Source organism: Sapajus apella, unplaced genomic scaffold, assembly GCF_009761245.1.
Source record: "Sapajus apella isolate SASKATOON/1434 unplaced genomic scaffold, GSC_monkey_1.0 scaffold22, whole genome shotgun sequence".
Taxonomy (NCBI): Eukaryota; Metazoa; Chordata; class Mammalia; order Primates; family Cebidae; genus Sapajus; species Sapajus apella.
The window spans coordinates 4,329,201-4,342,758 of NW_022436962.1; the positions used below are offsets into that span (position 1 = coordinate 4,329,201).

At 40.9% G+C, this 13,558-nt stretch overlaps 1 protein-coding gene across 5 annotated transcripts in view; it reads left to right on the top strand.

Moving 5' to 3' along the window:
* Positions 1 to 486: 486 nt before the first annotated feature.
* The window catches only part of CAMSAP2 (calmodulin regulated spectrin associated protein family member 2), a 111,112-nt gene continuing 98,040 nt past the window's right edge, over positions 487 to 13,558 (top strand). For 3 of the 5 annotated variants that reach the window (XM_032288667.1, XM_032288669.1, XM_032288666.1), the window contains exon 1: positions 487 to 878. In XM_032288667.1, coding sequence (XP_032144558.1) covers positions 740 to 878 — 139 coding nt within the window. In that variant the 5' untranslated portion in view covers positions 487 to 739. Of the gene's footprint in view, positions 879 to 1,026; positions 1,052 to 4,709; positions 4,714 to 13,558 lie in introns of those variants that run through there. The other 2 variants (XM_032288670.1, XM_032288668.1) reach the window with 2 other exon arrangements.

Consider the following 13,558-nt stretch of genomic DNA (forward strand, 5'->3'; position numbering starts at 1 on the left):
AGACCGGGAGGCGGCCGCGGCGGCGGCGGCGGCGGCAAGGGAAGGAGGAGACGGCGACTGTAGGGAGCGCAGAGGAGGGGCCGGGCCGGGCCGGCGGCGGCCTGCGAGCCGCAGTGATTTTGACGTTTTCCGCCGCTGCGTCTCCCGCGGGCCCCGGCCGGGCTGCACTGGGTGGGCCACCCCGCCCCGCGCTCCCCGCTCGTCCCGCTCGTCCCTCCGCCCACCCGGGGCGTGAGTGGTCTCCCCGCTCCAAGGGAACGGCAGAGGGAGGCGAGGGCTTGCGGGCTGCGCGATGGCGGGGACATTTTCCACAACGTGATTGTTGAAGGCTCCCCCCACCTCCCTTAAAATTCCGGGCCCTTCCAGCCTCCACCCTCCCCCAAGCCCGTGTGACTAAACCGAGACAAAGGGGAGGCGGCCTCGCTCACACGCGCGCTCGCGGGGCGGGTGGCTCGGAGGGGCGCGGGCGCGGGGCTGACCGACGGACGGACGGACGGACGGAGACGGCGCCGCCACATTCCTATGCCCGGGAGCGGCGGCGGCGGCGGCGGCGGCGGCGGGAGGCGGCAGGCGCGCGGCGCGGACAGCTGAGCTTCTCCTCCCGCTTCGGCGCTCGGGCGGACGTCGCCCGGGTCCCGATGGTTTGAGCTCGCCTCTCCCTCCCTCCCGACCTCTGCGGCGGCGAGGCCACGCCATGTGAAGGTTAGGGCCTGGACATCCCGAGGAGCCGCCGTGAAAGATGGGGGATGCTGCAGACCCCAGGGAGATGAGAAAGACGTTCATTGTTCCAGCCATCAAGCCCTTTGACCACTATGATTTCTCCAGGGCCAAAATCGCCTGCAATCTGGCCTGGCTGGTGGCCAAAGCCTTTGGGACAGGTTAGTGGTGTCACCCCTTCTCTCCCCCTCTTCCTCCTGATGTGGTCCACATTCCCGGTTTTTGTTCCCGATTCTCGAACCCCTCTCCATGCCGGCCTTCTCGTACAGGTACAAGGAGATGATGGGAGGTTAGGAAGAGGAGAAAGAAAGGAGAAATAAGGAAAGCAGGTTTGGTCTTCAATGAAGGGCCCGTGAATGGTCAGGTGGGATTTGGCCAGATTCCTTTTACTGGATAGCAGAAGTGTTCCCTTCCCCGCCGCAGTGAGCAATTTTATCATGTTTTTACATAGAGTGGTTTTAACAGAGTGGTATTTTCTTCGTTGTGCTGCATACATTTCTGCCTCAGTCATAATTGTGATTACACCACTAAGAATTCTGAGTTGGTTTCTTTATTATTGCAAGAAGGTGGATAGTGCACAGTACTATATTGATTTTGACATTTGTAATGATGGCTGCTATTCAGGCTCTGTCGGATATAAAGGTGGCCTGTGTCGAGTGCAGTATTTTTGCTGTTAACTCTTTAAGGCTGTAACAGCCTTCTGCACACATTTTAGGTTCTTACTAAATCAGTTATTTAAAACCGATGTTTATAGTTTGCTGACAGTAGGGTGCTGTTTTCATTTCATATTATCAGTGAGGCATAGTCTTTTTTCCAAATGTATTTTGGCTTCATAAAAGAAACAAAAATTCCCTACTTAGGGAATTTTTTTAATAGAAGAGTTTTTTGAAGGCATGTGCTGTTGACACAGATATTGAATAGTACAGTAGCAGTTAAGCACTCCCTCCATAACCCCGTCTTTGCAAAATAACAGGAAAAGGGCCGTTGTGATTCTTTAGTGTTGCTTTAGGAGCCCATGTTGTGAAATGCTGCAAAAATTAGAGAGCTGCTTTTCATTGGAAGATGCTTCTGTAATTTGGTAACTTTTAAGAGTAATTTTCCAAGATTTCTATTCCCTTGTTATTGAATTTTAGATACATGAAATATTTGTTGAAAAGTTCCTTAGTACTCACAAACTTCCAGATGTTAAATATAGGTTTTTTTTTTTTTTTTTGTGGGGAGGGTGGCTAATTTCCAATTTTAGGACTATGTAATTAATGTTTTGGTAAATGGTTTAGTTCGGTTTTACTGCTCAAACTTACACACAACTGAGTATTTTCAGGACTTACACATCCTAGTTAAATAGCAGATTAATCTCAGTGTTTGGAAAATTATTTGAATTTGTTTTTGGGAAAACTTCACATTGATGTGATTTTATGTTTATGGCAGCCTTAATTTTACTTGAATTTTCAAGTAAAATTTAATTTTAATTTAATATGCTTTGATATTAAACTGGCATCAGGAATAAATGTAATAAATCCTTTTCAAATAATTTAAATTTTAAACATCTCTTTGAAATTAAATGTCTAGTGTAACTCATAGGAAGAAGCACAAAGTGTTACTGCCTTCTTATGAAAACATTCTGGCACCACTGATATAAGCAGTGAGAATAATAAATATATTTTGGTTTTAACTTAAGCAGCACACTGAAGCTAATATCTATTTAGATGGCAAATGAAGGCTGTTTAAGTGCTTAGAAAACATGGAAAGAGGGAAATTTACATAGTCACCTATGTGGAAAAGTAGTATGTATGAAGTGGAAGGCAAAAGGATTAAGAAAAGTGTTTTCTTTCCATCTGGAACTGAGAGGACACTTATAGTACAGATGTCAAAATTTTGCTGTGCATACACAGAGGACTAGAAAATGGCCTACTTTCTGGATATGTGTCAGGCAGGTTGGTAGATTGTGGCCCACTTGAACACATTGAACACACCTGAAGAGGAAAGGAAATGAAGGGAATCTAGTATCGGTGGAATCTGATGTCTGCCGGGCACTCTGCGGGATGCTTTGCATTAAGTTGTACATTAGGGATGCATAACAACTCTCTGATGTAGGTTGTTATGCATAACAACTCTGATTTTTCCTATTTAAAAAAATATGAGGAAGTCAGTGCATAGAGAGGTTAACTTTCCTACTATCACAGTGCTAGTAAGTGGCAGAGATGAGTTTTGATTTGAAGCCTGTTTCCAGAGGGTAATAAGATATTGGTGGAGGTGGGACACTCCTGTTATATACCCATCACTCTGAATACATTACTTCATTTATTCCTGTAGCAACCCTGTAGATACTGTTCTCATTTTGCGGATAAGGTAACTGGCTCACAGATTAATTTGCATGAGATTAAACATCTGGCAAGTGATGTGTTCTGCTTGTCTGCCTCTGAAGTCTTTGCTTATTACTCTATACCATTCTGCAGAGTAACCCTTTTATCTACAAGTGTGAAAAATGTGCACATAGTACATATTGAAATCTAACATTTTTTTCTTTAAAAATTGTACAAATCTTAATTCATTTTCAGATGTTTTAGATGATATTGTTGGTTATTACTTTTGCCTTGGCAGCAGTTGGAATGGATGAAAAGACCACATTCACATGGGATGAAAAACAAGTTTAAAAGACCTTAAGTGACTTAGTAACAATATATTAATATGTTATTTAGAATGTTATGTTTGTACATTTTGTTTATAAGTCTTTATCAACACTCTTTCAAAACATAAATTTATATGTAGTGAATAGAAAAAAATTAGGAATTTTCTTTTTTTTTGGATGTAAATATTTTCTGCAGATACTGTTGTGCAGGAAAGGTTAATAGACAGTATATTTCAAAGATATTACCTAATTATATTCAGTTATTCAAAAAATTAGCCCAGCTTTCAAGTATGGTTTACTAAAATCACTCCTTTAGCAATGACATACAGGGTCTTCAGGCACTGATTTGGTGTTTTCTGTTAGAAACTTTCTAATTTTTGATGTACTGAAAAAGTAGTCACTTTTAAAACCATATATTGTAAAAGTCATTTAAAATGATAGCTTTTAAGTGACTATAAATAAGTTGTGAACATAGAACGAAGTAATTGAACTTAAAAAAAAATAAACACTGGTAGTGTAATACCTAGAAAGCAGATATGGAATATTTATGTAATTTGAAGTCTTATGTCAAGAGCTTTGAATCATTTTCTTCTCTTTACAGTAGTATTATAAAAGTATTACAAATAGCCCAAATTTTAATAGTTTATTTTGTGGAAGAATGCACATACATTAAATATTTGATTAAATGAAGAATAAATTTTTATAGATGAATTTGAAACAGTAAATAGATCATCTAAATTGTAAAGGAGGAAAAAGTTCAACTATTTGTGTCTTTTCTATATGTGAAGAGCTTAACCCATTTAAACAAAGATTTTACTGAATTTTCTTTAAATGTTCTGTTCCTTTAATTCCTTTGGGGGAAATGATAGGTGCAAAACCTCTTGTGACACGCTTGCTAAACTCTTGAAGTTGGAATTCAAGGCCCATTTCCTAGTGTCAGTTTATCACTTCAGTCTTCTCAACTATTATTCCCCTTTTTATCCTAGTTTAGTGATATATAATATTTCCTATTATAAATATAACTTGTTACAGTTGTCTATCTTAACAGATCTTGCTGTCAGAGTCCTATATAAGATCTGACTCTTGTGCATACATGAAGATTATTTAGAGCAGTGGGTAGCATTGTGATTAAGACAGACCCGCAGCAGAGGGATCCGTTTGGGACATTATTGCAGGAGTCTGGGCAAGAGATGAGGTCTTTTGTCTTTGACTTTGTAGTCAATAGAAGAATTTTAAAAACCAATATGGAAAAAAAAGAGAGTTCATCAAGTCTTAAAGTAGGAGGGGGTATGATAATAAAGCTGCTAATATGGGCCAGGCGTGGTGGCTTACGCCTGTAATCCCAGCACTTTGGGAGGCCGAGGCTGGTGGATCACCTAAGGTCAGGAGTTCGAGACCAGCCTGACCAACATGGTGAAACCCCATCTCTCCTAAAAATACAAAAATAAGCTGGGCGTGATGGCAAGCACCTGTAGTCCCAGCTACTTGGGAGGCTGAAGCAGGAGAATCGCTTGAATCCGGGAGGCGGAGGTTGCAATGAGCTGAGATCACGCTGTTGTACTCCAGCCTGGGCGACAAGAGCGAGACCTCATCTCAAAAAATAAAGTAAAATAAAATAAAGCTGCTAATATTTGTTGAGCTCTTACTGTGTCTCAAGCACTGTACACATACTGTATCATTTTAATCCTTACGACAGCCTGATGACGTGAAACTGCCCATTACAATTTTACTGAGGAGGAAAGTGAGGCCCAGGGCCTTAGGAACTTTCCCAGAGTTACCCAACTGATGGAGTTGGGATCCGAACCCAGGGAATTTGACTTCAGTCTATACTCGTAACTACTGTGCTCTATGGGTGGAAGTCAAAAAAATGGAAAGGAGGCAAATGATAGAAAAAATGTTGCAGAGATTTAATCTCTAGTATTTCTAAGTGACTGGGTACATGGGAAGTGGTTTAAATGCAAAGGGAATCTATAAGAAGACGAGGTCACCTGAGGTTTTAAGAAGTATGAGGTTACCTGAGATTTTGAGATTTGGTGACTGACAGGATGAATTGCGATGCCGTTGACAGAGAAGAAAGTGTAGTAACACCGAAGCCCTGGAAGGAGAAAGTTTAGGAGAATGGTCTGATTCAACAGTGTCTGTGTGTTTAAGCGTTTATGTTTTAGTAGGGAAGGTATGATAAATGTATAACTATAGTAGAGTTCGGAAATTAGATAAGAGGCATATAATTGGAACTGTGACAGTCAGAGGGAGATTGGTGGGGGTATGATGCAGTGGAGTGGCAGTGGGGAGGTCACTTCCAGCCTCATCAGTGGTCTGTGAAGGAAGACCTCTCTAGTGGAGGTGGCATTTGAGCTATATCCTGAATAGAGTCCGGCTGAATGGAAAGTAGGCATTGTAGATGGAGGAAATGGTTTGTGTGTAGAGATGGCGTTGTGAACCCCGGGTAGTGCTAATGAAACAACACAGACCAGATTGATGGGATGAGGTTTATGTAATGAAGCAGTGGGAGAGCCAGCTTGAAAGACAGACGAGGACAGAAATTGTGTGAAGGGTGAGGTGAAGGAATTTGGTATTTATTTAGTAGTTAAATTATCCTAAACGCATTGGATTAAAAAGAAAGAAAAATATTAAGTTTATTAAACATGTACTTTGTGCTAATTACTCTTCTAAGCATTTTATATGCATTATTTCTTTTAATTCTGAGAATGAGCCTATTAAGTAGATATTATTTTTTATTTGTTCTAAGACTTTAAAACAGGGTTTCTCAACTGCAAAACTATTGGCCAGATAATTCTTTGTTGTTGGGGTCTGTCCTGTGCATTATGGGATTTTAGCAGCATCTGTGACCTTTACCCACTAGATGCTAATAGTGTTCCCTACCTCTACACCTACTCCTACCCTGGTTGTGACAACCTAAAATGTTTCCAGACATCTCCAGATGTCTCCGGGGGAACAAAAGGAGCCCAGGTTGAGAATCACTGCTATAAATATTATAAGACACTCTATTGTGATCCAAGAAGGGTTTTTTTTTTTTTTTTTTGGTGCATTGAAGTACAAATTAATTATAAGACATACCAATTTCACAAAGATTCAAGTTGAAAATAAGAATTTAGGAAATATGTTTTCCCTTTTTAAAATAAACAATGAGACAGATTTAGAGGCGTTAACTAACTTGCCCTTGATCATACAGCTTGTAAGCAGTGGAAACAAAATTAGAGTCTAAGCCTTTGTGATACTGAAATTTGTATCTTAACCTCTGTGTTATACTCTTCCTGGATTTTTATTAGAGATGAGGTTGGCCAGGCTGATCTCAAACTTCTGGGGTCAAGTGAGCCACCTCTCTCAGCCTCTCAAAGTGCTGGGAATACAGCTATGAGCCTTTGTGCCTGGACAATGATAACGTTAAAATAGACTGCTGACCATGTAAACTTACTTTCTAATTTACATGTTTTCTAGAAATTTGTCTCGTATCAGATTTTGAAACAGCAGGAATATTTTCTATTATCTACCCTTTAAAAAAATAGATGCTAGAGGTCTTGATTATAGATTCTTGAAAATTTATTAAGAATTAAAAATATTTTAAAAATATGTATACAGGTACAGATTCAAAACTCAAAGGTATAAAAGAGTAGACCTTGTGAGAAGTCTCCTTCCCACCTGCACCCTGAGCCACCCAGTTTCTATTTCAAGCAAGATGATATCACCAGAAGATTTGTTTTTAGAAAATCTCTTGGAATACACTTAAAAATGGCTAAAATAGTAAAGTTTATGTAATGTATATTTTACCACAATTTTAAAAAAGATGTCTTGGAAACAGTGGAAAATAAATTGGAGGAGGACCAAGAGTTATGAAGGAGGAAACCAGTTGGGAAGTTATTATGGTTCAGGTGAGGGATGATGGCGTCTTGAATGTGATGGTAGCTGTGCGTATGGAAAGAAGCGGAAGAATGTAAAGGATAGGCTTGGTGATTGATTGGATATGTGGAAGAGAAGGTGAGATCTTGGGAAGTGTTAAGAATGATTCTGTTTTGTGAGAAAGGGAGCAACAGAAGAGGGCCAGTGTATGTGTTTAACAGAAAGGGGGCAAAGAACCGTATTGAGTTTGAGGAACATATAAAATGGTGGTGTATGCATTAGGCCTGTGGAAATTCATGTATGGAGCTTAGAAGACTTCAGGGATGAGAACTATAGGTGGTAATTAAAATTTTAAAAGTAGGTGACTACCAGTCACAAGTCACTTGTTTTTGTTTTTGTTTTTTAAAGATGGGTTTCACCATGATGGCCAGGCTGGTCTTGAACTTCTGACCTCAGGAGATCCACCCACCTCGGCCTCCCAAAGTGCTGGGATTACAGGCGTGAGCCACCAAGCCCAGTTTGTTTTGTTTTTTCGAGACGGAGTCTTGCTCTGTCACCCAGGCTGGAGTGCAGTGGTGTGATCTCAGCTCACTGCAACTTCCACCTCCTGGTTTCAGGCAATTCTTTTGTCTCAGACTCCTGAGTTGCTGGGATTACAGGTGCTCGCCACCACACCCAGCTAATTTTTTGTTTTTAGTAGAGATGGAGTTTTCACCACATTGGCCAGACTGGTTGTGAACTCCTGACGTGGTGATCCACCTGCCTTGCGCTCCCAAAGTGCTGGAATTACAGGCGTGAGCCACCTCGACTGGCCATCACTTTTTTTTTTTTTTTTTTTTTTTTTAAGAGATAAGGTCTCACTGTCACCCAGGCCAAGTGCGGTCATGTGATCATATTGCAGCCTCAAATTTCTGGTCTCAGGTGATCTTCCTGCCTCAGCCTTTTGAGTAACTGGGACTACATGCCTGGCTAATTTTTTTGAAAATGTTTTATAGAGATGGGGTCTCACTATGTTGCCCAAGCTGGTCTTAAACTCCTGGATTCAAGCACTCCTGCCTCAGCTTCCCAAAGTGTTGGGATTACATGTGTGAGCCACCCTACCCAGCTGACTGCCAGTCTCTTAGAGGGAGAATTTGGAGAAAGAAAGGACTCAAGACAGGCGAGCCAGCAAAGGAGATAGGCATAGAGTAATTAGAGAGAAAAAAAAAGAAAACCAGGACAATGTGGAGTCTCAGAAGACAAGGGAAGAAGAGAACATTGAGGATGAAGGAATATAAGGTGTAGTGAGAAAGGTTATGCGAGAACTCTCAAAGAGATCCATTAGATTTTGCAAGAAGGAAGTTATTGATGACTTTCCTGAGAACATTTTGAGGGGAATATAGAGACAGAAACATGATGAGGTTGAAAGTAAATGGGAGATTGTATCAGTTACGCCGTCCTCACTTGTATAACAGAAAATCCACCTCAAAATGGAGAACAGTAAAGAGGATTAAAAAAAAAAAAAAAGGAAAAAAAACCGAGGATTTATTGTTTGTGAAAAAGTCATCAAGTAGGGTGGGCTTTGCTTTTGATTTGATCAGGGCCATAGTTTCATTTCTCTGTGATTCTTTTAGATGTACCCTTGTTCATGTATGGACTTCATTGTCAGGCTGTCTGGTATCATAGTAGAAAATAGCTGTAGTGGCCAGGCATGGTGGCTCGTGTCTGTGATCCCAGCACTTTGGGAGGCCGAGGCGGGCGGATCATAAGGTCAGGAGTTCAAGAGCAGCCTGACCAACATGGTGAAACCCCATCTCTACTAAAAATACAAAAATTAGCTGGACATGGTGGCACACGCCTGTAATCCCAGCTACTCTGGAGGCTGAGACAGGAGAATTGCTTGAACCGGGACCCAGGAGGCGGAGGTTGCAATGAGCCAAGATCATGCCACTGCACTCCAGCCTGGGCTACAGGGTGAGACTCGCTCTCAAAAAAGAAAAAAGAAAATGGCTGTAGCATTTCTAGGTCTCATATCTGTGGTAGGTACCACACCATTCAGAGCTCTTCCCTAATGAAAGTTCTACACTCTTCTCTTGCTTTTTTCTTTCTCTTTAAACAGACAGAAGCATTGGTTATGGAAAATCTCAAATATATACAGTAACGATAATCCTTCATGTATCCATCATCCAGCCTCTGCATTCATGAACTTATGGCCAATCTTGATTCATCTCTAAACACCCCCCATCACTGTCAGTTATTTGAAACAAATTCCAAACATCATGTCATCACATCTATACATATATCAGTATGTATTTCTGTAAGTCCGCTCCCTATTTTAAATGTAATCATGGCACAGCTATCACAGTCCTGTTGCCATCACAGGATTCCATGCCATCAATACTAATATTTCTGATTGTCTCGTAAATATTTTTTATTTTTATTTTACAGTTTTATTTGTTCTAGTCAGTATCCATCTAAAAGCCATGCTTTGCAATTGGTTCATGTCTCTTTACATTGTTGTTTTTTTTTCTTTTTCAGGCTTATATGACCAGAAGATTTTTTTTTTCTTAAAAGTATAGGCTCCTTCTCCATCTCATTTTATCTTCCTTGCAGTTTATTTGTTGAAGAAACCAGAGTATTTGTCCTATAAAGTTTCCTACAGTTTGGAGCTCCATTATATTAACAAGTTTCTGTTTGTCCTCTGTGTTTGTTATAAATTGATAGTTAGATCTAGAGGATTGATTACATTTAGGTCTTTTTTTTTGGTATATGTTATAGGTGGTATGTACTTCTACCACAGGATACTTAATGTCTGGTTATCTCTCTATCATGACTTCTCTATTTATTAGCTGGAATACTGTTTTAAAAATAAATTTCCCTTTATTATTTGATTGCCCTGAGTGCTGTGTGGGAAATCACCTTGATCCAATGGTAGCCTCCAATCACATGCCATACAAAACTACCCTAGAACAGAAAGTTCACAGTACAACTTAAAATGCTCAAATTATGTGATTTGTTATATCAATTTGTGGTGAGAAGCAAGAGGAAAGAGATAGGATGGGTTACCACACTTAGGATAAGGTACAAATGAGGAGGGACCACACTCCCTGAATCCTGCAGTATATACTGTTCATATGTCCTGCCTCTACTACAATAACCTTCTCTGTTGATAGTTTGATCACCAGGACCAGAGCTGAGGTTTGAACAAAGAGGCCCACAGGGACGCAGGCCATTGCCACACACACTTGCTCTGTTAGACAGACATGGGACAAGGAAGCCTGCCACAGCTGTAGCTTGCCATAAGCCTGATGATAGCCATGAGCTTTGTATTCTTTGGGCAGAGGACACATGGGCCAGAGTGGCATCACCAATGGGTAGCTGAATTAAGGACTCATGAATATTGTGCTCATGTGTTCATTGACTCTTGTTTAGTGTCATGCATATTTACTATGCCATGAATATTTAGTACTTTGCATATTTAGTGTATGGTGAATATTTAATACATAGGTGCCTCATAAATATTAGATATCTTGTTTTCCCCATCCCTTTCTATGTTAATGTATGTGTGCTATTAACTGCTTACTTTTATTTAATACATTCTGTCAATTATATGTTTAACAAACTTTTAAAACTAGCTCCTTTATATACTTAAAATGTCTCCAAACATTTCACCTACATTACTCATCTTTTATAGTAGAATTGAATAGTCCCAAAAGGAAAATTTTATTAGACTGAAGTTCATGGAAAGCAGGATAAATGCTATATTCTTTCTCTTTATTGGGGGGAAATTAGACCGTAACTGAATGGATCGCTGGCCCCTGAGAATCTGAAATGGGGTTAAGAAAAGGAAGAAAGAGCATTCCAAAGCAAGGGCTCATAATGTACAGAGGTTGTGTAGTAAAAGAGAGCATGGTTTCCGGGAACTGAATGTGACTGGCAGGGATAGGATCATTCCATTCTCGGAGGCCAGAGGAAGGATTTTAATCCTTAGAGAAGTGAGAAGTCATTGGAAACCCTTGGGGATAGGCATGGTGTGTGTGACATGACCAAATTTGCTTATAGGAAATAAGCAAATCCTGGCTACAGTGGAGAATGATTTGGAGCGCAGCGCAGAGTGAATGTGGAAAGACGAAATTCGGGGTAAATGTAGTAATTAAGATTAAAAAGTGTGGGTTGCCTGAACAAGGAAGAACCAGAACCTGGAGTTTGAAATTGTGAGAAGGGGAAGACTTTGGACTGGATTCTGTAATGGATTTTTTTTAGGAGTTGAAGGAAACAGGGGCATTAGTGATGACTCCTAGGTTTCTGGTTTGTGCAACCCCATGGATAGTGGTGTACTTTATTGATGTAAGGAACACTGAAAGGTCATCAAGTTTGGGAGAAAAGATTGGTTTGGGGCATTCGAAGTTTTGTAACTTTTTTCAACATAATTTCAAATGTGTAGGAATAGTATAAAAAATTCCCAAATACTTTTTACCCAGATTTACCAGCTGTTAATATTTTGTCCCATTGTTTTATTCTCTTTCATTCCTTTTCCATGCCTCCCACACAAATACCTGTATGTGTGTATATGTGTGCATATACATATATATGTACACACACACACGTGTATATATATATATATATGTATGTATGTATATACATACACACACACATACATATATACTGTTTTTTTTTGAGATGGAGTTTTGCCTTCATTGCCTATGCTGGAGTACAATAGTGTTATTTCAGCTCACTGCAACCTCCACCTCCCAGGTTCAAGGATTCTCCTGCCTCAGCCTCCTGAGTAGCTGGGATTATAGGCGCCCACTACCATGTCCAGCTCATTTATTTTTTGTATTTTTAGTAGAGACATGGTTTCACTGTGTTGGCCAGGCTGGTCTGAAATGCCTGACCTCAGGCAATCCATCCACCTCGGCCTCCCAAAGTACTGGGATTACAGACGTGAGCCACTGCACCTGACCTTTTTTTTTTTTTTGAGACAGAGTCTTGCTCTGTTACCGGGCTGGAATGCAGGGGCACGGTCTCAGCTCACTGGATTCTCCAACTCCTGGGTTCAAGTAATTCTCCTGCCCCAGCCTCCTGAGTAGCTGGGGTTACAGGTACATGCCACCACACCCAGCTAATTTTTGTATTTTTATTAGAGACAGGGTTTCACCATGTTGGCCAGGCTGGTCTCGAACTCCTGACCTCAAATGAGCTGTCTGCCTCAGCTTCCCAAAGTGCTCAGATTACAGGCATGAGCTGCCGTGCCCAGCAATGTATATATAACGTATATGTATGTGTGTGTGCATATATATATATAGGATATAAATATATATAATATTTCTGAACCCTTTTAGAATATGTTAGAGATATTGTACCCCCATTCGTTCAGTGTGTATCTCCTAAAATGAAGGATGGTTCCTGAATATAATCTCAGTTAAAAATTGGTAAATTTAACCTTGATGTGATATCATTATCTAATTCACAGCCCATATTCAGATTTGCTGGTTGTTTTGATTTCCATTATTGCTATTTTGTTTCCCAATTCAGGATCGTGCTTCACATTTAGTTGTCATGTCTCTTAAGTCTCCTTTAACCTGGAATAGTTCTTCAGTCTGTGTCTTTCATGATACTAACACTTTTGAGATAAAGCACCAGCCTGGGCTTGGTGGCTCATGCCAGTAGTCCTAGCACTTTGGAAGGCCGAGGCAAGTGATCACTTGAGGTTAGGAGTTGGAGACCACCCTGGCCAACATGGTGAAACCCCGTCTCTACTAAAAAATACAAAAAATTAGCCAGTGGTGTGTGCCTGTAGTCCCAGCTACTTGGTAGGCTGAGGCAAGAGAATTGCTCGAACTCGGTGGGTAGAGGTTACAGTGAGCTGAGATTGTGCCGCTGCACTCCAGCCTGGGCAATGGAAGTAAAACTCCATCTCAAAAAAAAAAAAAAAAAAAAAAAGCACCCTTAGCTGTATGCTGGCTGGATTTTAAGCCCCTTCCTTAGGCATTGTCTTAGTGCTTGCCAAAATTTTACCTTTTATGTCTGGTATAGGCAGCCAGTTCTCTGCAGAAGCTGATTGGGTACTGCCTTCTGTGTGTTCCTCTTCTCTATTCTGGAGTTTTGGGCCCTGATTTGGCAGATGTCCCCCTCCACCCTTGGTCTAAATGACTGGGACAATGATGAGATCCTTACATGGGTACTGGTATTGATAGGAGTACCTAGACAGTAGGAAGAACAACAAATTACACAGAGTCCTGCCCTCAGACAAGAGCTGATGGAGACCCAGGGACTGGAGACCACTTCCTAAACCCCTACTACTTCTGCCCACTGGTGCCACCCTACCTTTGGCCTTCTTCCCTCTTTCCTACTTCCCTTATCCTCTCTCTTCCA